The sequence below is a fragment of the Lepidochelys kempii genome, chromosome 1 (assembly GCF_965140265.1).
Source record: "Lepidochelys kempii isolate rLepKem1 chromosome 1, rLepKem1.hap2, whole genome shotgun sequence".
NCBI lineage: Eukaryota > Metazoa > Chordata > Testudines > Cheloniidae > Lepidochelys > Lepidochelys kempii.
In genome coordinates this window covers 98,732,214-98,757,622 of record NC_133256.1, presented here as the reverse complement: position 1 = coordinate 98,757,622, position 25,409 = coordinate 98,732,214, and the positions used below count along the sequence as shown (strand labels likewise).

General features: G+C 38.5%; 1 protein-coding gene across 1 annotated transcript in view; it reads right to left on the bottom strand.

Annotated features, from left to right (window-relative positions):
• The window catches only part of UBAC2 (UBA domain containing 2), a 165,429-nt gene that overhangs the window by 43,006 nt on the left and 97,014 nt on the right, over positions 1-25,409 (bottom strand). The window contains exons 5-6 of the mRNA XM_073348554.1: positions 12,091-12,214; positions 9,075-9,122 (exon numbers count right to left, since the gene is read on the bottom strand). Of these exons, the coding sequence (XP_073204655.1) occupies positions 9,075-9,122; positions 12,091-12,214 (172 nt within the window). The remainder of the gene's footprint in view (positions 1-9,074; positions 9,123-12,090; positions 12,215-25,409) is intronic.

Below are 25,409 nucleotides of genomic sequence, written 5' to 3'. Positions count from 1 at the left end.
CCTTACTCTGAAAGGATCTTTAATTATTTATTATCTTTTACAATTTCTTAACTTTATGTCTTTCTGCTAGTCCTTAACATAAATTCTTTCTAAATCCACCCCCCCACACGCATACACACAAAGTTAGCTACCTCCTAATGCCCCCGCCCTCCCAAAACATTAGACCTTTAAGAAAAGGGAAGCAGATGTGGTTTTTTTTACATTTGGTAAAACAAACACAGAAGCTCTAAGACAACACTCTACGTGACAGACACATTTCTGTGTTATTTTACTAAGTGAAATGTTTACAATTTAACTAGCTTTATCTGAAATCCATTAAAAAAGGAAAACTAAGGGAAATAAGCAATGGATAGACCAGTGTGCGAAGTTCTGCTCATGGAGAGTTTTTCTGTTTAATGGATCCGCGTTCACATAGATTCAAAGATTTTAAGGCCAGAAGGGAACATTTAATTATGTACTATGACTTCCTGTATAACACAGACCAGAATTACAACAGTAACTTGTGTGTGACTAAAGCATCTCTTTCAAAAAGGCATCCAGTCTCGATTTGAAGACGTCAAGAGATAGATAATCTACCACTTTGCTTGGTATTTTGTTCCAGTGATTAATCACACTCAGTGTTAAAAATGTGTGCCTTATTACTAATCTGAATTTGTCTGGATTTAACCTCCAGCCATTAGGTTAAAGAGCCCTTTATCTTCATGAGGAAAAAATACCAGGTCCTACTTATACATCATAATCAAGTCACTTCACAGTCTTCTTTTTGATAAACTAAACTGATTGAGCTTTTTAAATCTGTGATTGTATGGCAGCCCTCAGACCATTTTTGTGTCTCTTTTGTTCTAATATTCTTTTAAAAATGTGGACACCAGAACTAGTTACAGTATTCCAGTATCTGTCTCGTCAATGTTGTATACAGAGGTAAAAATCACCCCCCTACTACTCACTGCTCCCCCTTTTATAGATCCAAGTATTGCGTTAACCCTTTTTGCTACAGCATCATGCCATGTTTTTCCACTCTGACCCCCTAAATCCTTTTCAGAGTCACTGCTTTCCAGGATATAGTCCCCAATTCTCTAAGTATGACCTGCATTCCTTGTTCCTAGATGTATGACTTCGCATTTAGCTATATTAAGAGGCATTTTGTTTGAATGGGCTGAGATTACCAAGCAATCCAAACCACTCCATGTGACTGCCTGTCTCATCATTATTTACCACTCTGCCAATATTTGTATCAGCCGCTAAATTTATCAGCAGTGATTTTATATTTATTGATCAAAATGTTGAATAGCATCAAGCCTAATACCAATCCGTGGATCCCCATAAAGAAACCCTCAGATTTAATGATTCCCCATTGACAACTACTTTCTGAGATCTATCAGTTAGCCAGTCCTTAATCCACTTAACATGTGCTTTATTAATATTGTATAACAATAACATTTTAAGCTGAATGTTGTGTGGTACTAAGTCAAAGGCCTGACAAAAGTGAAAGTGTATTACATCTATGCAGTTGCCTTTATCAAATTTGTAATCTCAAAGAATGAAATCAGGTTTGTTTGACATGACCAGCTGACTAGCATTAATTATATTCCTATCCTTTAATTTTTATCAAATGAATCGTGTATCATCTTTTCCATTATTTTTCCTGGAATTCATGTCAAGATAATTGACCTATAGTTACACCTTGATCATCCTTCTGCCCTTTTTGAATATCAGCACAACATTAGCACTTTTCCAATCTTCTGGAATTTTACTGGTATTCAAAGATTTATTAAAAATTAATATCAGCAGGCCAGAGGTCCCCTCAGCCAACTCTTTTAGTACCTTGGTTTCAAGTTATCTTGAGCCTGCTGATTTAAAAATGTATATCCCTTGCAAACGTTGTTTAACATCCTCCCTAGTCTAATGGAATGGAAAGTATTACTTCATCCTCATGTGGTACGAGTACCTCATCCTGCTACATCCCAAATACAGAACAGAAATATTTACTGAATGCACCTGCCTTTTCTGCATTATCATTAACAATTTTACCATCTCCATCTAATAACTGGCCTGTATCTCAGCTAGGATTTATTTTGTTCCTAACACATGTCCCTTCCTTTCACCCCACCCGTATTGCAGCCACTAACTTCTCAGACACGTGAGCTTGTTCTCTTCTGGAGACCATTAATGTAACTCCTTTAGTGTCTGGTGGGGTCACTATTGAAAGACCTAATGCAATCCCTGAGCTGAATGTACTGCCTCCACAGCACATTCATCCATTCGGAACCTGAATTTGAGACCAAAAGTGGTAGTTTAATTTGGATTTCTTCTATGGCAGCACAGCACACTATCCACATACCACTTGGCCAAGCCTTCCTTACATAAAATCTTGTTGTCTATTCAACACAGGTTTTCCTAAATGCACATTTCTGTGGGCTCCTCATTTTTGTTTTGATGTAATTACAACAGATATTTGATGACTAGAAGGTGTTTCCTTGGGACGTGAGACTGTATCTGTTGTCATCTGCCTTATTTTCCCTTTTATCCTTTAGTCTTCCAATGCTGACTTCCAACTCTAACACTCTCACTCTCTTTGTTGACTTTCCTCTCTCAAGTAGACAGATATCTTTCATATATAAAATGTTTATAATGTATAAAACAGAAAAACCAACAAGAGGCTGGCACTGTAACAAAACGTGTGTGTTTTTTAAGGTGTGATGCCTTTCCTTCCCCAGACCTGACTCCCTCAACTTTTTCCATGACTTATTATTCTATACATTTCTCCCTGATGTACTTCCCATTTGGTTATTCCACTTCCCCCAACACTCCCCTCATTTATTTTTTCATTTCCCTGACCTTTGAGTTGCTTCCTCCTCTCACACTCTATTATTTCATACATTGGTTTCACCCATCCCTTCCACTCCTCTGTTTGTGTTCAAAATGCTAAGTGACAAGTTCACTGCTCTAAATCTCTCCGAGGCAATACCTTCAGAGGATGAAGATCACATAAATCGCTCTTTACTGCTTAAAAATAGCCGTTCCCATTTAGAAAAATACATAAGCATGTACATAACTTTAAACAAGTGAGAGTAGATCTTCTGACTTCACTAGAACTACTCTCATGCTTAAAGTAACATATACAGTATTGCCAACCTCAAGCATTCAAAAATCATGAGACTGGCTAAAAATCATGATCTCTTTAAAAATAGTAAATTTGGGATTCTTTTCTGATTTCTGAAGCTTTCAGATACACATTGCTTCACATTTTCAAGCTTTTGGCCACAAGCGTAAGGGCTAAAAACTTACTTAAAAAAACCCCAACAACTCGGACTTTAAGAGCTACATAAAATATCATAGACTCGTGATAAAATTGCAAGAGTTGGCAACATTGCCTATGTGCTTAACTACTCTCCTGAATAAAAGCCAGAATAATATACACAAATAAAAAAAAGGGCTAGTGCACATTACTGTTGAATATTGGCCTACTTTAAACTTTAACAGAATGAAAGAATTGTGTGAAAATGAATCTGAATGTCAGAGCCCTAAATATGAATCTCCACATATATACACCTTTTCATGCCCGTACTATACATAAACGAAATCTGCTGCCTCAGTTTTCAGTGCACTATCCACAGCGATATACAATACCATTTAACTTTGGAAAATAGTGCCAATATTGTGCCTTCTGTTACATCAGTGTAACTCTAAAGTACTGAAGGCAAATGTTTGACAAATAGTTTCTAGAACATACCCTCATCCTGAGCTGCACCGTTAAAGCCAATTCAGATTCCAAATCAAATTTTGTTTAATGTGTACTTTACTGTACATTTTGATAACCTAGGCCTATTGTTATTCAGCTGATGCTTCTGTAAATGACCTAAGCCTAAAGAAAAGGTTTCCTAGAATACCTACCTAAATGCAAGTAGAATTATCTTAAGCATAAGTCCTAGAGCACTCCAGGAAAATTCATAGCTAGTTGTGTTCTGATTTTGCACCAAGATACCCATATATAACTAACTTTGAAATATTTTGATTTCAGGGTGGAGAAGGATTTGGGGCAAGACTTACTTGTGGGGGTAGATTCATTATTTTAAACACACATTAAATAGCACAAACAACCTAGGGTATCATTTTGTACCATAACCAGGCCTCCATTTCAGCAGCAGTTTTAGATTTGTTGAAGGCCCATTGTAAGTATGGTCATGTCACTAGACAGCACTAAAAATGTGTTTGAACCCCACTTGGAAAAATAATTCCTCTTCTTATGGAGAGCATAAACAAGCAAGTATACTTCAATTTTAATAAAACAAGTGTGTTGAAAAACAGTATCTCCTTCCCTCCCAGGCTAAAAAGTCTTATTTGCCTTAGGTATGTACTATTCAAGATGTAATTTCAAGCCATGACAAATTTTCAGTCTAAGGCTTGGTCTACACTTATGCCAGTATAACTATGTCACTCAGAGGTATGGATTTCTCACAACACTGAGAGATGTAGTTATACTGAACCTGATCCCCAAGCTCTCCCCTGGTGCAGGTAATGTCTTCACTAAGCACTACAGCAGCGCAGCTGCAGCGCTGCAAGTGTAGACAAGCCCATAGTAAGGTTTATGCATTCATCTTCAGTGCAAGGGAAAGTGCATTACATCACATCACAGTCAAACTATTTTGAGAACTAACCATTCCCCAGGTCTCTTCAAATAGTTAGTTTGGTAATTTCATTCTTACTACCACAGTAGGAAGTCTCAAAACATGAAAGCGTTGATTAAATGTTTTGCTTCTCACCCTTCCCAGTCTCCTCCAAGAAGGACAGACCAACCACTAGTGTGAACACCACTAGAAAAAGAAGCCTTGGCGCACTGGTTACTAAATAGATAGATTAAATAAACAGAAAAACCAACCCAACACCCATCCCTAAATACTTAATCATTTTTATTTGTAGTCCATGCCAAAGAATACTATTAATGCAATGTCAAGATTGAGAAATCAAGCATTCAGAAGTCAGGAAATGCAGAGTTAAGGTAGAACTTTCTACCTTAATCTGTCCCCTTGTGCTGATGTCTTAAAATACGTTTATATCATTTTGTCAAAACATACAATATTTAGTACAATACAAATATAAAGTTGTATCAGAACATTCAATTTAGTAAATTATAACAGAGTACACACAGACTTCAGAGTAGGTTTGGTTTTTAAGTCTCAATGATATCTACAAAGCAAGTCAAATTTTAAGGAAATTCAGTACTTTTACAGTTAAGAATGTTTAAAACTCAGTGCCCCAGAGTTTGAGACAATACCCAATTTGGTTATGGCCTAGAGAAGACTCAGACTATCCCAGATACTGAGATATGTGTAGTACAGCCTATTTAGAAAGCAAACTACTACAAAATTGGCACACGTTACACTGGGTATAAAAGACAGACAGACAGACAGACATTTCAACACATACACCACAAAAAGGGAAGAGGCTCTAACAGACTCAATTTCCTACTAAATACAGCCCCTTGCAACATAGATAGCAGAAACCTTGATATGTGGAACTATGTGATGATAATGTTATGTATATGTACAGAGGGAACTCCACGTTATGGTTAGGAAATCTCATCTGCTGGTACCAACCTGAATTTAGCTCTTGACGCAGTTATGCTGTAGCTAATATTGAGTGAGCCTTGACATGCCCCTTATATTTCAATCCTGCAAGAGTATAACAATGAGAAATATAAACTGACCGCCAATCAGAAATGTACTTCTTTAGAGAGAAGCTGATTTTTGCGTGTTTAATGCAGCATACAAGTAGACAGGCCATTTTAAGAAACTGTGCTTGTTTATGAAAAAAAAAACAAGAAACCTTTTTGTTTCCAGGCTTAACAAGGTTGGGCAATGAGATTGGATAAACCTGTTGAGAAGACTGTTGGTTGAAAGTAAACATAACAAAGACAAAAGTCCATGTTATAACGTTAAAAGTTAGTGTATGGTGTATCACCTGTATAGCTTGCAGCTGCCTGTTTTGATTATATAAATTGCTACCAGAAATATGTCTATCCATATAAAGCAGTTTGAACTTACACAAACCTGGAGGCTCAAAAGGAGCTTTCTTCAGTTGTGTGGAAAACATTATTACTCCCACAACATCTAAAGCCTTGTCTACACTGCCACTTTACAGCACTGAAACTTTCTCGCTCAGGGGTTTGAAAAAACACCCCCGGGAGCGATGCAAGTTTCAGCGCTGTAAAGCGGCAGTGTAAAGTGGCTGCTAGCTACTCCCCTCATGGAGGGTGGTTTTTTAAAAGTGCTGGGAGAACTCTGTGACTACACAGCTACGTGCTGCAACTACACAGCCACGTTGGTAGTGAAGACATACCCTAAGTATTTATTTTTTGGATGCACCAAACGTTTCACACCCCTGACAAAGCCCATTACAAGAAACTAAGTTAAAAAGAGGTCTCTTGACAGATTAGCATTATATGTTAATTTTTAGGTCAGCACTGTATAAGTGTTTACAATATTTTTTTCTATATCATACTGTTTGCAGAGGATCTTTCATGAAACTTGCTAGTGACATTCTTTGCACAGCATTCTGTCCTCTCAATAGCTGAAATGACCAGGCACATACTGGTATACAAGAGATGTGAGCAGGATTCTGTATTTTAATAGTAATTACAAGCAATGGTACTGAGAAATACCTATTTTGATCTTGTAGAGTAAAAAAGTAGCCTCTAATGTGTATTCTACACTGATACAAATTCAACAATCCAGAAAGATGTACCTGAAGCCAAGCTAGAAACAGGATTTTTTCCCCTTCGATTCTGATAAAACGTATATCCAACTCACAAGGAGATACTACACCAAATCTGTGATTCCGTTATTAATGATGTTGGGAGCAATCCAACTTCATACTACAAACTTTCCAAAATTTTCCAATAACTATACATGCCGTATCAATAGCTATATTTGTAGATATGTGTATTTTTGTCACTACTGGGTCCCCCTCAAACTATTCAGTAGCCACTGAGAAGGGACACAGGAGGAGGAACAACTCAAAGTTGTATTACTTCCAGTCTGGTTCTTTTGCACAGAAACCTAAGAGTTTTGCAGGGAATGGTGGTGCAGAGAGGACTATCCTCCCCCTGCTCCATCTCAAGTATGAAGAGCTCCAACCAAATAATATCCAGACAGAGCGAGAAGAGGGAGAAACAGAATTGCATAGGTAGCACTACCACATGGAAAGAGGGAAATCTGTGAGTGAAGTACACCTGTGCTTGTAGGTCTGTGGGGGCTGACCTGACCCCGAGTGAGAAATTTCCCTTAGAAGGGACCCAGCTCATCCCTTTTGCTTGGTAACTTGCACGGGTATATCATTAGTCGTCATTTAGTTGAATGGACTCATTTGGTTTTGTACTTGATCTTTAACTTGTAAAAGAGAACTTATTGGCCTAAACAAAATATATGAGAACTTGACGACTATTCAGAAATGAAGCAGAGTACATTTTGATGCTTGATAAGAGCAGAATTTCAACAAGAGCCAGATTTCAAAATCACACTATGTTCAGGCATTTGGGTGCCTAATTTATCTTTTTAATTAACACAGTGGGCACTCAAGTGCAGTAACTGTGTGCAAATGATGAGTTACACATCTAACTGGCTGCAATTAATACATACTCAAATACATGACATTTTGCATGTGCAAGTCTGCATGCACAGTTCTGAAATCTGGCCCAGATTAACTAGTCAATTACACAAAATCAAGAGTAGTACAATTGTGACAAAAACATAAATATATAGTTTGCCAAATCAAAATATTCAATACCTTGCAGAAATATACACACAGATGTTATAAAATGTTTTTGCAGTGTTAAATGTGAAATATGAACCACTGTAAATGCAGACTTTACATTTAACGTAATAAAATTTTATTCTCAATTGTTTTCTGAGCTGCAAAATTACCACTTTTCTCTCGCTCTCTTTTTTTTTTTTTTTTTTTATAAAGTAAAAAAGGAAGCAACTGCCTATATTTAGAGGAATGATGGTTATGTTATGCAAGAGACATCGGGAATACAAGAGATTTATTTGTTTTCTGAATTACAACACTGATCTTATGATCAGTCCTTCAGCTGATGACACAGGCAAAGCATGTCTCGCATAAGTATTATGGACTGAAAAATATCAATTTGTACTAATGACTTGTTTCATAGCTATAAATCAGGTGTTGACTTAAAATGATATAAAAGCTAAATGATATTTTGAAGCATTTATTCTAACAGTGAAAGTTCAGTGTCATGCCTAACAAAATTTTGAGGACATACAAAGTTTAAAAGAAGAATCTCAGTGTCTCACTTCTGGGAGCACAGGATGATCATAAAAAAGCATCTTGATTGCAATGTAAACTGTATCATCATTTAAAAGTGTTGCAATGTTAACAACTAAGGTGAAGAGGACAGCAGAGGGGCAGACTTCACACCTCACTGAGCTAAAGTGGGGAAAGTTATTTCACACCTTTCTTACCGCTTCTGTATGGTGACAAACGGTTGTTTTATACACACTCTATAAGGGTGGCAAAGCATGAAATTACATCATCACAATGAAAAGGCTAGAGAACTGAATGCTAAAATGAAAGCCTACAGTCTGTTAAAAACAGATAATAAAATACGTGGGTGAATAAAGTATATAAACAATACTTTATTAGAATTAACATTTCTACTGTATCGTGAATATTAATCATGATGTGTCTAAAGCTACACACACTGCACTAAAATGATACTCTGAGAAAATGATGCCAACCTGCAAATTTTAGCCAAGATAGTCTGGTTACTCTTTATAAAGAAGACACTTCTATTGTCAATCTGCCTTTAGAATCAGTCTAGCTAGTGTCCTGGTACTTCTGAATTTAATACCAGAATATTTATTTCCATTACTGTTCATAATTTGCTGCTGCACAGAAACTGGATAATTTGCATGAATATGATTAGTAAAAATAAAAAACCTCCACACTTCTACAATAAGATACAAGGTTATTTTTAGAGCATCGATAGGTTGGAACATAAATTTATCAAAGTGCTCAAAAACATCACACCCCATTTTTGAAATAGTAATACTTACCAGTCCACTTACGGCTACAATCCAGATGTAGGAACCAGAGGTTACGAGCTGGAAGATATAAGAGTAATGATTTTAATATGGGTATTAATATTTACACAGATGTTGTTGTCTGATTTACTATCCCCTAGTATTATGGTAGGACTTGTGTCTATCTCCTCAAAAAGAAAAGGAGTACTTGTGGCATCTTAGAGACTAACAAATTTATTTGAGCATAAGCTTTCGTGAGCTACAGCTCACTTCATCAGATGCATCCACTGAATGCATCTGATGAAGTGAGCTGTAGCTCACAAAAGCTTATACTCAAATAAATCCGTTAGTCTCTAAGGTGCCACAAGTACTCCTTTTCTTTTTGTGGACACAGACTAACACGGCTGCTACTCTGAAACCTATCTCCTCAAATTAAACAGTCAGACTCATCCATTTTTGCATAAATTCAGTTCCATAATAGCAGTGGCACACTCCAGAACTAAAAGAGATGGAAAAAGCAGGCGGGATCTGTCAGATGTTCTTTTCCCACAATACTATGCATTTTATTTTCATTTAGCATTATTAAGTTCAACATAATGCTTTACAGGAAGTCCGTTTATAAGCTACAGAGAAAAACAAGTTTGAAAGACATATTTAAACAAAGGAAGTGACTCAGCAGCTCAGAGGGACTGGGAATGGAGTCCCAAATAGAGGAGGCAGCATAAGTTAAAGGAGCAACTCTTAATTGTGTAGTCATGGAGTTGGCCCAGAGTGGAAGTCAAGTTTTAAGAAATGAAGTTACTCTACCCCAGTGGGAAGTTTGTGGATATGAAATCATAGCGTTAGGTTCGAGTGAGTCCATAAGAGAACTGCATAGGATAAGAGAGGGGATCCATTATTTGAATTAAGGTATAGATATTTAGTCACCTGGAGAAGGTCAGCCTCAGTGCAAGGAAAGGGCTGAAAACCAGACTGAAATTGGTAAAGGAAGTTCTCTCTTCTGCCTCCATCAAAACCATATGAAAAAGGCATCTCCTTACTGAGTCCTTTCCTATCTTAATCACTGGCTTTTGCTTTCTTACCTTAGCTTCCTAACAAATAGGTCACTGCTGCTGCCAACTGCTCTGACTTCACTCGAACTTTCCCTGTTGCATTCACAAGTGCTATTGCCACACAAAGAGTGTGGAGCACTCATTTACCCTTTCTTCACTCGTGAATTATGATCTCATCTCAAGTCACCCTTTTTGCAGACAGATTCTGGAGAAAGTGGCCTCATTCTGGATACCTCTCACAGAACAAACAGATAAGGTTTCAGAGGGATCAAGGCAGAATGAGGTGCTTGAGCACAATGCAGAAAAACCCTCCAAGTGCTCAAGGACATACAGGAGTGAGGAAGAGTTGTTAGAGAAGTGGACATGAGTCAGTATTCTGAAACTGGCCTATTCATCCCAAAACACACTTAACCATGTTTTATACATTTACTGGTACTTTCCATTGGTAGTTTGAGATATTTTTGAGTCTTCAAGGATGTGTATAAATAGGCATAGTTTCTTATAAATGTGCAAGTCTCCTGTTACATAAATCACCCATTCATTTTTAGAACTTTTTGTGGCTACTATGTTCATCTACCGAATACCTAATATTTTCTCATTAATTTTCCTCCTTATGCTTTTGATATTATGATCCACATAAGTTTAATGTCAGATTCTTATTGACAAGTTACGAATTTTATTTGTCAGATGGTAATGCTGTGTATGAAAATAAAATATAGCTATCAAAATTGTTAATCAACCAGATTCTTGCTGCTGTCAAACACTCGCAGAATCTTGCTGTGAAGTTGCATTAAAGTTATATATATATATATATATATTCTTTCCTGCTTCACATGGCAGGAAACAAGGAAATAAGAAAAATTCAGTTAATGTCACATCAATACAGTGGTTGAGCTATCAGTATTTTTGTTAAAGTAAAAAAGATTAATCAAAATAAGAGATTTCATAACTTGGACTTTACACCTTTTTGTGGGGAACAACAGACATAGAAGTTAATGAAATAGCAGTAATCTTGCATACTGGCTCATCTCATCCTACTACAGTAGGTCACTGGCATTTAGAAATCCCTACTGTACATATTTGTCCTCCTTGTTTTAGGTGGTTTTATAAGGCCTGAGGGCCCAGATTATTTGAGGTATTTAGGCGTTGATGTGTTCAGTTTTGCAATGCCTAACTGATTAGGAGACAATCTCATTGTCTGGGCCATGCTGGAAGAAACACAGGAGCCAATGGATGTAGTTCAATTAGGCAGCAAATTTATTTATGTAAAATATCTGGGAATAGCCAGCAATAAATTGTAGTATGTAAGTCATCATTATTTCTTTAATCATTTCCATGTGTTTGAGAGGGCTGCTGTCAGACCTCCTTTCCAACCTGGGCCGCCTGGCTATCCTCCCCTTGTATGAGGATTAAGGGGGCAGGAAAAAGCGGGGGATTGGCCCACTCTGATTTTGTGGTTAGGAGGGTAGGTGTTGCCAACCCAATCCCAGTCAGAGAAGTCTTCTCTGGAACTCCCTGGAGTACAAAGCCCTCCCTCTCTGGTCACCTGGAAGTGCAGTGCCCACCTCCCCACCTGGTCCAGCCACCTTCCTGATCTCTCCAGGTAAACCGGTCCCTTCCTCCATCTCTGCCACCAATTGCAGAGGGGAGCCCTTCGAAGGGCAACAACCCTTTTCTTCTAGCCAACTGAACAAAGGACCCACCACATACAGTTGCAGTGGACACATTTTCAAAAGTTATTTAGGCATTTAGGAACCTAAATTGCATTGACTGTCAAAGGGATTTTGGCTCCTAAAAACCTAACCCCCTTTTTAAAATGAGATTTAAGCTCCTAAATCAGTTAGGCTTTGCAATGCTGAGCACAGCAACACCTAAATACTTTTAAAATGTGGGCCTAAGATGAAATGTATGGGTGGAAATATTACAAAATTAGCTAGAGGGCATGCAAAATTATAAACTGCTTCAATGAAAGGTGAACAAGGAAGCACATACTGTACCTGTAAACCCAGTATATAGACCAATGTCTTGTTTGTGATGGGAAATTGGCCTAATATTTGTGTCACTTGCATCCTTGGAATGGAGCAAAAAAATGGTACAAACAGAGCAAATACAGGACCCAAGCTGTGAAAGAAAAAAATATATATATATAACATAGACAGTAATTAGAAATGATTTCAAAAGGTCTCAATTAACAAATTAATTCCAAATAACTTAATACTTATCTTAATTTCTTAAATACATTATGCAATTGACATTTTTGTATGTTATTTTCCCCAACATTTAGTTGGGCTTTTTATACTGTCATTCTTTTTTGTTTGTTTGTTTGTTTTCCTTATTTGTCAAACTAGCTACAAGGACATTTTATTTGGAAAAATACACACTTTTCCGTAAAGATATTATATACATTTTGAGGACTGATCCTGCTCATATTGCCATTATTCATGTAGCACCCAAAGTGTAATACATGCTTTACAGACAAAGATACAGACAAGGTCCTGCCCTAAAAAAAGACAGTCAAAATAGATAAATGATAAGGGATGGAGTGATGGAGGCATCAGCAAATAATTGAACATCTTCCACAGCCTGGGAGAGGCAGAAGCAAAGGAAACCACACACCTTCCCATGTGTAGGGTGGGGAGGGGGAAAGAGACACAAAATTTTCACTCAGTTCACCCACAAGGGGCACAGGCAGAAGTTTTATATAGATCACCAACAGGAAGGAAAATAACAAAACCTTACTCCAGGACAAAGATGCTTTTTTGCTCCAAACAGGTGAGTGGCAAGTAAAGAGTTATACGGCACAAGAGAGAGAGAGGAGAACAGTGCATTCTACAGGGCTCCCCTGTTATCCATAACTCAAAGCGCCTACAGAGTCTGTAAACCCTAAAAGGCAAATCTCGGAGAAATATTCCTGACTACCCAGCTTTGCTGCTTCATGTTGCCAAGCACTCTGTGGAGTGTGGAAGCTCTTAAAGATAACCTGATCCCCACTTCCCAAAACTTAGTAAACATTTCAAATATAGAAAGAAAATCTACACAAATTACCTGACTAAAACTTCATTATGCTGAAGTTAAGGTTGAAAATACAGATCTGTAACTTAAGGGTAAAAAGAAACTTTAAAAAAATGTAGTTAAAATAACCAGCAGCAATTAGAAACTCAGGATTTTTAGAGTTAAGGTGCATCTTGTAGGAAACAAGCTTTGGAACTGTGGAATTTAGATACACAGATAATAGCAGTTCTTTACAAGTCATTCCATTGTCTATACTTTTAAAATTCATTAATAAAATAATAAATACAACTGTGTTAAATACGTAGACAGGAATACTCACAGGCTTGCTGAATTATAATCAAAGTTCCTACTTCCACAGACCCTCCCAAAGAGAACTCTCAAGGAACACAATGGAAGTTCTATAAGCAGAGCAGCAGCATGGTCAGGACCCAAATAATTTGCTGACATGCTCACTCCACTTTCATTTCACTGAATGGGTTAATAATGGTGGAAATGTACTTATGAGTTAAACTACTATGAACAACCAACACAGAAGATTCAATATATATGGTCGAAATACAATTTTCATGCTGCTCAAAGAATTGTGGCTATGAATATTTCCTTTGGTTTATGCTCTACCCGCTAAAGACCTCCCTTTCATCGTCTCTGGAGGTTTCAGTTCTTTAGTTTGGTTATGGGGGATAAAAGAATAAGGTAATTTTTAACATCTTCTATTTTATGCATATGACAAAAATACATGACATAAAATTCTAACTGAAGGAGAGATGCTGAACAAAATACATTGATCAGTTTTACACATTTTCCCTCACATATAAAGAAAAGATATCCATATAAACATAATATACAACATCCTAACAGAAATCTGAATTGTTTAAGTTGTAAGAATTCAAAAGCAGGGCTAAAAGGTATAATATGTATAAAGACTCATTCTACATGACTGATTGCATAACTTCCATTGGATCCAATGTACCCTGCAGCATATCAGGTATAAGAAAGAAGAGAAAAATAAAGAAGAGTCCTTCCCTCTCTCAAGACCACTCCCTGCCAATAGTGCATGAAAATTGTTTTGTCTTATCATTGTCAGAGAAAAGAGTAGTTTGGATACCTAATTTAGGAATATAGGCTCAAGAATGGAAGCAACAGTTCCCTTCTCCAAAATGTCTTTCTTCAGTACAAAAATATCATATGGAAATAAATTGTGTAGCTTCACCCACACTTGAGAATAAGCGTATCCTGCACCCTTGAAAAATTACTTCTCTGCTTCACCCTAAGAATAACAAAATACCTTTGTAAGGCAGTAACTAAAAGGAACAATCCAAATGGACATATCCTGCAAATCAGAATCTATGCACCCTCACATCTTTATTAACATGCGTGATAAGATTTTTAATGATACTTCATAAATCAGTGTCTACCTTAAGCTTCTGAAAAGAACTTCTGCAGAAACATTATGTATGTAAAGGTATGGGAAATACATTTTCCAGTTCTGGATAGAAGGTCTAGAAACTTCATTTATTTATTAGCTTTCAATACAACTAAGTAAAGTTTTATTTTTAAAATATACAGATTTTTATTATTCTTTGTTGTATTTTAACACTGTTTCTGGAGTGTCAGCCTTAGTTAACTCTGCTACCTTGCACTCCTGCAGTAAAATTTATTTGCTCTTTATATCCTGTGACGGGGCAAGGCCAGATGGCTATGGAAAAGTAGTGGGAGATAGATATATTAGCTCCAGGCTAAACAAATCCCTGGTACCAGGATAAGTGAAATGGCAGCTGCTCCAGGTCAAGACACCTGGGGCCAATTAAGAACTTTCCAGAAGGCAGGGAGAAAGTTAGGTTGATTGGGACACCTAAAGCCAATCAGGGGCTGGCTGAAACTAGTTAAAAGCCTTCCAGTTAGTCAGGTGGGTGTGCATGTCAGGAGCTGTGGGAGGAAGCTGTGCTGTTGGAGACACTGAGTAGTACACACCATATCAGGCACAAGGAAGGAGGCCCTGAGGTAAGGGTGAAGTGGAGCTTGAGGAAGTGAGGGCTGCTGTGGGGGAAGTAGCCCAGGGGATTGTATATGTCATGTTTCTAAAAGGTCAGCTACCACAGCTGATACTACTAGGGTTCCTGGGCTGGAGCCCGGAGTAGAGGGTGGGCCTGGGCTCCCCCCTTACCTTTGCCCCCTGATTAATTGCTGAGACTGGGAAACAACAGAGACTGTGCAAGGAAGGATAACTTCTCCTCACCTTCCTCACTGGCTTATGATGAAAATGGCTCAGTAGACTATAACCCTTGTCTCTAGAGAGAGAAGGATTACGTGGAGGGTCACAGTGAGCCTCTGAGGCTAGCAAAATCTGCCAGGAAATGTGGGACCCACGGAAGCAAGGACAGAGCTTTGTCACAATCCTTATAATAAAATATATCAAATCACACAATACATAATAGAAACTAGAATGTGTTATACAAACTTATTTTAAAAATTACAGTACAGTCTTGATTTAAGTTTCAATAGTATCTACAAAATAAGACAACCTGAAAGAAAATCAGTTTACTCATTTTAAAGTTATGAATGCATAAAGTTGACAGTCTGCAAACTTGAGGCTGTTCAACAAATCTAAGATGCTGTAATTTAGAATAATCAGAACAACATAAGACTGGTCATACTAGGCCAGGCTAATGGTCCATCTAGCCTAGTATCCTGTCTTCTGACAGTGGCCAATGTCAGGTGCTTCAAAGGGAATGAACAGAACAGAGCAATTAACCAAGCCATCTGTCCCCTTGTCATCTAGTACCTGCATCTGGCAGTCAGAAGCTTAGGGACACCCTGAGCATGGGGTTACATCCCTGATCATACTACTAGTCATTGATGGACCTATGAACATATCTATTTCTTTTTTGAACCCAGTTATAGTTTGGGCCTTCATAGCATCTTCTGGCAATGAGTTCCATAAGGTTGACTGTGTGTGGTATAAAGAAGTACTTCCTTAGGTTTGTTTCAAACCTGATGCCTATTAATTTCATTGGGTGACCCCTGGTTTCATGGAGGGGTAAATAACACTTCCTTATTCATTTTCTCCACACCATTCATGATTTTATAGCCCTTTATCATATTCTCCCTTAGTCGTCTCTTTTCCAAGCTGAATAGTCCGAGACTTTTTAATCTCTCCTCAGATGAAAGCTGTTCCATATCCTTAATCATTTTTTGTTACCCTTCTCTTTTCTATCTCTAATATATCTTTTTTGAAATGGGGCAACCAGAACAGCACACAGTATTCAAGGTGTGGGCATACCATGGATTTATATAGTGGAATTATTTTCTGTGTTATTTATTCTTTCCTCATCATTCCTAACATTCTATTAGCTTCGACTGTCACTCCAGATTGAGCTGAGTTTTCAGAGAATTATCCACAACTCCAAGATTTCTTGAGTGTTAACACCTAAATTAGACTCCATCGTTTTGTATGTATTGTTGGGATTATGTTTTCCAATATGCATTACTTTTCATTTATCATCTGCCATTTTGTTGCTCACTCATTCAGTTTTGTGAGATCCCTTTGTAATTCTTCTGAGTCTGCTTTGCCCTTAACTATCTTGAATTATTTTGTATCATCTGCAGACTTTGACACCTAACTGTTTACCCCTTTTTCCAGATCATTTATGAATACGTTGAACAATACTGGTCCCAGTACAAAGCTTTATCGGACACTATTTACCACTCTACGTTCTGAAAACTGACCATTTATTCCTACCATTTGATTCCAGTCTTTCAACCTGCTACTGGTCAATGAGAGGACCTTCCGTCTTATCCCATGATTACTTACTTTGCTTAAGAGCTTTTGGTGAGCGTCCTTGTCAAAAGACTTCGAAAGTCCAAGTACACCATGTCCATTAGATCACCCTTGTCTACATATTTGTTGACCCCCTCAAAGAATTCTAATAGATTGGTAAGCTATGAGTTCCCTTACCAAAGCTGTGTTGACTCTTCCACAACAAATTGTGTTCATCTATGTGTCTAATAATTCTGTTCTTTACTATAGTTTCAACCAATTTGCCTGGTACTAAAATTAGGCTTACCGGCCTGTAATTGCCAGGATCACCTCTGGAGCCTTTTTTAAAAATTGTCATCTCATTTACTATCCTCCAGTCATCTGGTACAGAAACTGATTTAAGTGATAGGTTACATACCACAGTCAGAAGTTCTCCAATTTCATATCTGAGTTCCTTCAGAACTCTTGGGTGAATACCATCTGCTCCTGGTGACGTATTACTATTCAATTTATCAGTTTGTTCCAAAACTTCCTCTTCTGACACCTCAATCAGGGACAGTTCCTTAGATTTGTTACCTAAACAGAATGACTCAGGTGTGGGAATCTCCCTCACATCCTCTTCAGTGAAGATTGATGCAAAGAGTTCATCTAGCTTCTTTGCAATAGCCTCATCTTCCTTTCCTTTAGAAACTTAATTATTCAGGGGCCCCACTGATTGTTTGGCAAGCTCCCTGTTTCTGATCTACTTAAAAAATTTGCTGTTTTGCTCATTGCTCTTCAAATTCTTTTCTGGCTTGCCTAATTATATTTTACATTTGACTTGCCAGAGTTTATGCTCTTTTCTATTTTTCTTAGTAGAATCTGACTTCCAATTTTTAAAGCATGCCTTTGTGCCTCTAACCACCTCTTTTACTCTGTTAGTTATGGTGGCATTTTTTTGGTCTCCTATGCTTTTTTAATTTGGGGTATACATTTAATTTAAGCCACTAATATAGTGTTTTAAAAAAGTTTCCATGCAGCTTGCAGGCATTTCACTCTTGCGACTGTTCCTTTTAATTTCCATTTAACTAGCCTCATTTTTCTGCAGTTCCCCTTTCTGAAATTAAATGCTGCTATGGTGAGCTTCTCTGGTATTTTTCCCCCAACAAGGATGTTAAATTTAATCATATTATGGTAACTATTACAAAGCAGTTCAGCTACATTCACCTCTTGGACTAGATCCTGTGTTCTATTTAGAATTAAATAAAGAATTGCCTTTCCCCTTGTGGGTTCCAGGATTAATGGTGTCTAGAAACTTTATCTCTGCATCCTGTTTTAAGGGGACATGTACCCAGTCAATACGTGGATAGTTGAAATCCCTTTTATTAATTATTATTATTATTGAGTTTTTTATTTTTAAAGCCTCTCTAATCTCCCTGAGCATTTTGCAGTCACTGTCACCATCCTGGTCAGTTGGTCGGTAGTATATCCTTACTGCTATATTCTTATTATGAGAGCATGGAATTGCTATCCATAGAGATTCTATGGTACAGTTCGATTTATTTAAGATTTTTATTATATTTGACTCTGTTTTCTTTCACATATTATGCCATTCCCCCACAAGCACAACTTACTTTGACATTCCTATACATTTTGTACCCCACTGATTGTCGTCATTACACCAAGCTTCTGTGATGCCTATTATATCAATATCCTCATTTAATACCAGGCACTGAAGTTCACCCATTTTAGTATTTTAGACTTCTAGCATTTGTAAGCAAACATTTATAAAATGTGTCACTTTTTAATTGACTGCTTTCATGTGGTGTAATTGAATGGGATTCTTTTTCATTTGACTATTTTTCTTCAGTTCCTACATGTACTTTATCAACTTCTATCCTCTCCTCTTTACTAGGATATAGAGAATACCTGTTAATAGATCCTCCCCTATAGGAGTGTCTGTCCAAACCCAGTGCTCCTCTGTACCTGTCAGCTTTTTCCAAAAAAAAAAAACAAACCCACATACCTTTCCATTTGCCAACTTTTTCTTTAAATTTCACATCTTATTATCTAAGGAATCCATAATCACAGCAAGGTAATGGAGTATACATGCATACATCCATCATAAAATTGCATGCAAAAGTAGTATTATCAGAAGAGTGATCATATATAACATCCAAATGTTCCCTGACCTGTGAAATTATAATTGCCTGTATTTTGAGCAAATAACTTCACGGTTTGCCAAAACTGTAGTGTACTTTTCAGGTTTTATTCCTTCTGTACTCAATAATGACTCAAAACACACACACGGTTTACAATTAAGACTGCACTTAAGAAGGGAAATTACAGAAAGGAATTTCCCATGACCACTACTGCATTTTAACGCAAATAATAAAACATTGAAAGTTTCCTTAAAGGTTAATATCCACTGCAAATTGCAACAAAGAACAGAAAATGTCATCTCAAGATCAGGCCAGTGACAAATCTAATCCAATATCCTGTGTCTGACCATGGCCAGATTCCAGATAACTGAGAGGATGATGCAAGAAACATGAAAACAGACAATCAATTATTGGTGACAGCAATCAATCAGCAACTAGTTTATGCCCTGAAAAATTTGGGGTGATGCCCCTTAAAAATCATAATAACGTAACTGCAGATGAGATGCTCTCCTTGTCCGTATGTCTCTTTATTTTTTTAATATTACTAAAATGTTGGTCTGAATATCTTGAGGCACTGAGTTCCACTGGCTAATTTTCCATTGTGTAAAATATTTCCTCTTATCAGTTTTAAATTTGCTTGTTTTCAATCTCATTTGCCATGCTCATGTTTTTATACTAGAGCTTCTGATTTACTTTCTTAACACCATCATTATGTTCTGTACTTTTATCACGCCCAGTTTTATTCATTTCTAACTCCTCTCTGTAACAGTAGTTCTATGTCAGATTAATTCCACTGAAATTCAGTGGAGTTTCCTCAACCTAATCCAGTGCAACAGAGTAGAATCAACCCTCCCGCACTCGACTGTTCAATTCCTTTTAACAGACACAATAGCTAATATCAATCTGTTAGAAGATCTACAGCAAACTCGGTTGTTTTTTTTTTAAACTTTTGCCCCAACAGCAAAAGTAGTTGCACACAATACCATAACTGACTAGTCATTTTACCTCAATATTTCTTCACTCTAGCTGCAATCGGCATTTAGCAAACACTATTGCAAGGTCTGTTTTTTTGCTTAAGTAATACATGTTTATGTTAAATAGAGAGGATGATCTTCACAGCAATGTGAGATTGAAAAGGCTTATTCACTCATCTCATTAACAATGATGGATTGGCTCCTACATTTTTGACTGCCTTGGCCAGTTCCATTTCAAATGTTCAAAACACAGTTGTTACAGCATTTCACTGGGAGACGACTCCCTGTTGTTGGAACTTCTGATATTTACTCAAACTTTATTTTATTTAGTTTATAAAATTTCAATACATACCTCCTACTTACACCCATTTGGACGTTACATGGGTTCTGAATAACTTCAGTTTCTCAGAGGAGCAAAATCCTGACATTGTGAACAGCTCAGTACAGATACAGACCAATACAGAAATAGTTTAAACTCACTCTGAATCAGGGGTATCAAACTCATTGTGTGCAAAAAAGGGACATGTTCTGCACTTTTAATTATGTTATATGGCTGGGGCATACATTTAGGACTATACACTCCCATTGATCTACAACTGTTCTTCCAAAGATGTCAATGGGAGTTGAGCACATGAATCAAAGGTTGAATATGGTATTTATATCTGACTAAGCCCTAGATCCTGAAATTTATAACACATAAGTAGATGCCTGTGTCCACTTCAATCCTTACAGGCATAACAATCTACCCACACCTTGTAAATTACAGGACTGAATCTAAAACTTTGAATTAATGTAATTGTTCAATAAGGTATTATCCCAGTCAATATCACTCAGTGGGAAAACATGCTCTCCTTTAAGGCCACTGCTGTTTTTGGCCTTTCCTTCTCCTCCTTCACCATCTTCATTTTCTTTCCCTCCTCTCTTTGTTTCTCTTCTTTCTTCCCTGTACATTTCCTTTCCTGCAGTAATTCCTAACCCCCCCCCCCCCAAGTGGATTCATTCTCAGCCCTTTCCCCATTCTATCTACAAAATGATCAGCTATAAAATCTATGCTGACCTTTCAGGTGTAATTATTAGGATTTAGAGTCAATACCACAATCAGATAAATTGGTAATTTTACGGGGAGGGTGGGAGAGTGGTTGTGACAATTTCTCAGAGCCAAAATTTCAGACTATCTACAAACTGAGTTTATGTTCTGTTCCGATTTGGAACATTACCTTTGCAGCCATGAGGGTTAGAAACTTACATTTTCAAAAAAGTGAAAGCTTAGAATATGAATATGAACAGAATAAACTTCGAACATGCCTCACGGATAACATATCCAGCCCACAGACCTACAACGCTGTGCATTTACACAGTCATCACTTGGACAAGTACATTCAATGCTCTACATTTGTAACCCAATACCCTACATTTACATGGGCATCATTTAGACAAATACATTCAATTTTGATACCCTCATTGCAAAACAAACATAGCAAAGGTTTAGAGAAAAGCAATATGTTATACATGTTATGTTATTTGTGTTATATATTTAAAAAAATGGAAAGGAGGGTTTTCATAGCCTAAAAGTTTAAAGTGACTCGACCTATTTTGTATGGAACACAGGGAAACAAAACTGAGGATATTCTGTAATGCAGAGGTGTATAAACTATGGGCTCATAGAGAAAAGATCAGTCAGGCACTCCTACTTGTCCTTTTCTCTTGAAGAAAAGGATAATACTCAAAATTTAAAAAAAAATTAAACAGTTGAAAATCAAATACTTTTAAATCAGCAAACGTCAGTGCAAAGTTTGGGAAGAGAGAGATCTGGTTTTACAACCAATAAAGTAAAGATCAGGGAGCTGATCATGCAGAGGAACTTCTGCAAAAATCTCCACTATAGTTAATGGAAGTTTTGTGGGAGTAAAGTCTGCAGAAATAACTCTTAAGTGATTTCACTTGGAATAACCCATTATACTACTGCTATTACTAACTACTACACATTTTTCTTTAGTATGTACTGTCTACAGAGTGCCATGCAGAAACATAAGCTAAAACATTCATGCCAATTAAATTTATTTGGGCTTGAGAGCAAGAGCCCTGAGAAAACTGCAGTTAATGCAAAATGCAACACTACGCCTCCTAAGTAACACAAGTTACCAAGAGCAAATCACCTCAATGCTCCGCTGCCTGCTGGCTACCCACAGAGCACAAGGTTAAGCTTAAGGGGTCAGTCCTTACTCTGAAAATGCTAAATAGAATCCAGAAAACCTAAAGACTAGCTCACCCACTGGGATCCTCAGGCTAATGGAACTGTTCCCAGAAGAGTGAAGCTCACCTATACACAAGATAGGAATCACCTGGGAGATGGCCCCTGACTATATAACTCTTCCTCAAAGGAGAGGACCTGACCTTGGGAGGAAGGATTGCCTTAAAGTTATGGCCCTAGACTAGGACTCAGGAGACCTAGGTTCTATTTCTGTCTCTGCCACAAACTCCCTGTGTTGACAAATCACTTCATAGCTCTGTGCCTCAGTTCTTTCTGCAAAAGGGTGATAATGATACTTGCCTACCTCACAGAGGCACTGTGAGGATAAGTTCACTAATACCTGTGAGGTGCTCAAATATTAAAATAATGAGGCCTTTATAAGTCAGTAGATAGACAGAAGTACCAAAACTGCTCAAAATACAAAGTATATTTCTTAGATCTTGCATTCCCGAAGAACATAAACACACTAGCTTACATGCAATCCTCCTACATACAAAACCACCCAAACAAACAAGCAACCTACAATGATGATTTGGGAATTGTCTGTACAGCTTACGAATTCCGTCTGAGCTCTCTGTATGCGTCTTTATCAGACTGCAAACTGGGACCTGGCTGCCTTCTCCGTTGTGTCTATACCTCCAGGTTGGACAGAAATTCCAAGTGGTAGTGGTACAGGGCTGTCAATACAGAAGTTCATTAAATTGGGACCATCTTCTGAATGCTCTAGAGTGGTGAGGAAGATGAGACAGGGAACATGTGTAGGGTTTATTTTTGTATAGATCTGTGTTTTTTCTCGTGCTATTAAAGAGCAATGGTGGTTTGTGCACGATATATTACACCCATCACCTGCCCCTTTCAAGACTTAACCTGTGGATTCAGAACATCCACATAGCTGGAGTTCTGGGAGAGGATGTCTGAGCACAGGGAGAGCCTCATGCGTCAGCACTAGCGACAGGAGCTAGGCAACTGGACTGCAAGGTTTCAGTTTTCAGGAGAATCTGCACCCTAAGAGTGTGCCTAGAGTCCCCAAGACAGGGGGAGTGCCCAGACTTGGTTCAGACTCCAGAGGCTTAAAGCACACTGGATCCAGCGGTTGAATTTCCTCACAGCAGCTTAGTGAGTGGCCACAAAAGGGTGCTTGACCAGGTCTATGATACTTATACGTACAAATGGAGATGAAACCCTATTTGACTGACTTTCACTTTCTTGTTTCAATGTCCTAACTCTGGAACTGGCAGTCAGATACTCCAGTGACAGGAGTGGCATAATAACAGAAACCAAGTAGTGAAGAACTCCAGCAGTGTCCCTCCACTACAACAATTACCATACTGTCACATCATGTTAGCTGGGAGGACCCTGGATAAGCTTTCTGTGCGGCCCAAGAAAGTGCATTCTAGTAATCTAATTTATCAAAGATATGCATGATGGGATCAGATCAGGTGTGAGAAAGGGCTGGTGACATTTTCAATGGCAAAAGCAACCTTGAAAAGGACGATAGTTAATATTCCAATTCTTTTTATATTATTATTAATCATGCACTGGGACCCACTGTGCTAAGAAGCTGTACAAACACAGGACAAAAAGACAGTCAGCTCAAGTATCACACCCATATTTATACATTTCTGGTGGCATACTAAGTATTTTTACTGCTGGGCACAGACAGAGTGGAGGTATTGCTCTGTCTAGTCACGTGTAATTTGTGTAATTTAAACAGTTTCTCTCTCAATTCCTCATAGAAATGAATTCTATTCTATGGTAAAGCATGTAAAGATGCAGCTTAACTCCTCCATCCCTGCCCTTCCCCCACCCTCACAAATTAAAAAAAGATACATTACTCCAAAGCTCTTCTGAATCTGGTGCTGGAACCGAAATACACCACAAGGGCCTTATCTAATGAGGTGCTGAAAGGCCTAACCAACTACTCAGCTCCATGGATCTGAGGGGGCTCAGCATCACTGAGGAGGCATTCAGTATCTTAAAGGATCAGACCTTTTAGTAATCTACTTCCTAACTATGCCTACTCACTCAGATTTTAAAAACAGGTCACTAAACCAGACCACTAAACACAGACCAGTTTTTGCAGAACTGATCAGTAGGAGTTTCTGGGGGAAATCCCAGGTAATTCTAGATCCGTCGTAAAAGCAAGTGACAGGATTTTCCATCTGTCATTGATCTCAATAACTTTGTTAGCAAGTAGACGATTTAACTATTTGAAAAAAAAAAAAAAAACTGTTTACCCAGAAACAAAGCTGACAATAGCTTACCTTAAAAGTCTGAAACACCTTTCCTTTCATGCCTCCTAATGCATTCCAATAAAGCCAATTTTTTGGGATCAGTTTTAATTTTTTACAATTATTTAATTTGTGGCACTTTTCACATGTGTATCTTATACCTGTTATTTATTATTTGCAAACTTAATGAGAAGGCACAGTCCCTAGAATGACTAGAATGTTTACTACAGTGGTTATCAAACTGCAGGTCGTAACCCAGTACTGGGTCGCAGAATGTCAGGCACTGGGTCGCGGCGGCTCTGGTCAGCACCGCCGACCGGGCCATCAAAAGTCCCATCGACAGTGCTGCCCGGCTAAGGCAGGTTAGTCCCTACCTGTTCCAACGCCACGCTGCGCCCCGGAAGCAGCCAGCAGCAAGTCTGGTTCCTAGACAAGGGAGCCACAGGGCTCCACACGCTGCCCCTACCCCGAGCACTGGCTCCTGGCCAGTGGGAGCTGGGGAGGGAGGGGGGGAGTTCCTGCAGGCGAGAGCCATGTGGAGTCACTTGTGTACCTCCACCTAGGAGCCGGACCTGCTGCTTGCCGCTTCTGGGGTGCAGCGTGGTCCACGATGCCAAGACAGGCAGGAAGCCTGCCTTAGCACCCCCGCTGTGCCACTGAGCGGGAGCCATCCGAGATAAGCCCAAGCCTATGCCCCAATCTTCTGCCCCAGCCCTGAGCCCCCCAAAAGCCAGAGCCCCTTCCTGCACCACAAACCTCTCATCCCTGGCCCCACCACAGAGCCTGCACCCAGAGCCCTGACCCCCTTCTGCACCCCAACCCCCGGCCCCAGCCCAGAGCCCCCTCCCACATCCTGAACCCCTCATTCCTGGCCCCACCCCACAGCCCTCAACCCCATGCCCTAACCCTCTGCCCCAGTCCTGAGCTCCTCCCAAACCCCTCATCCCCAG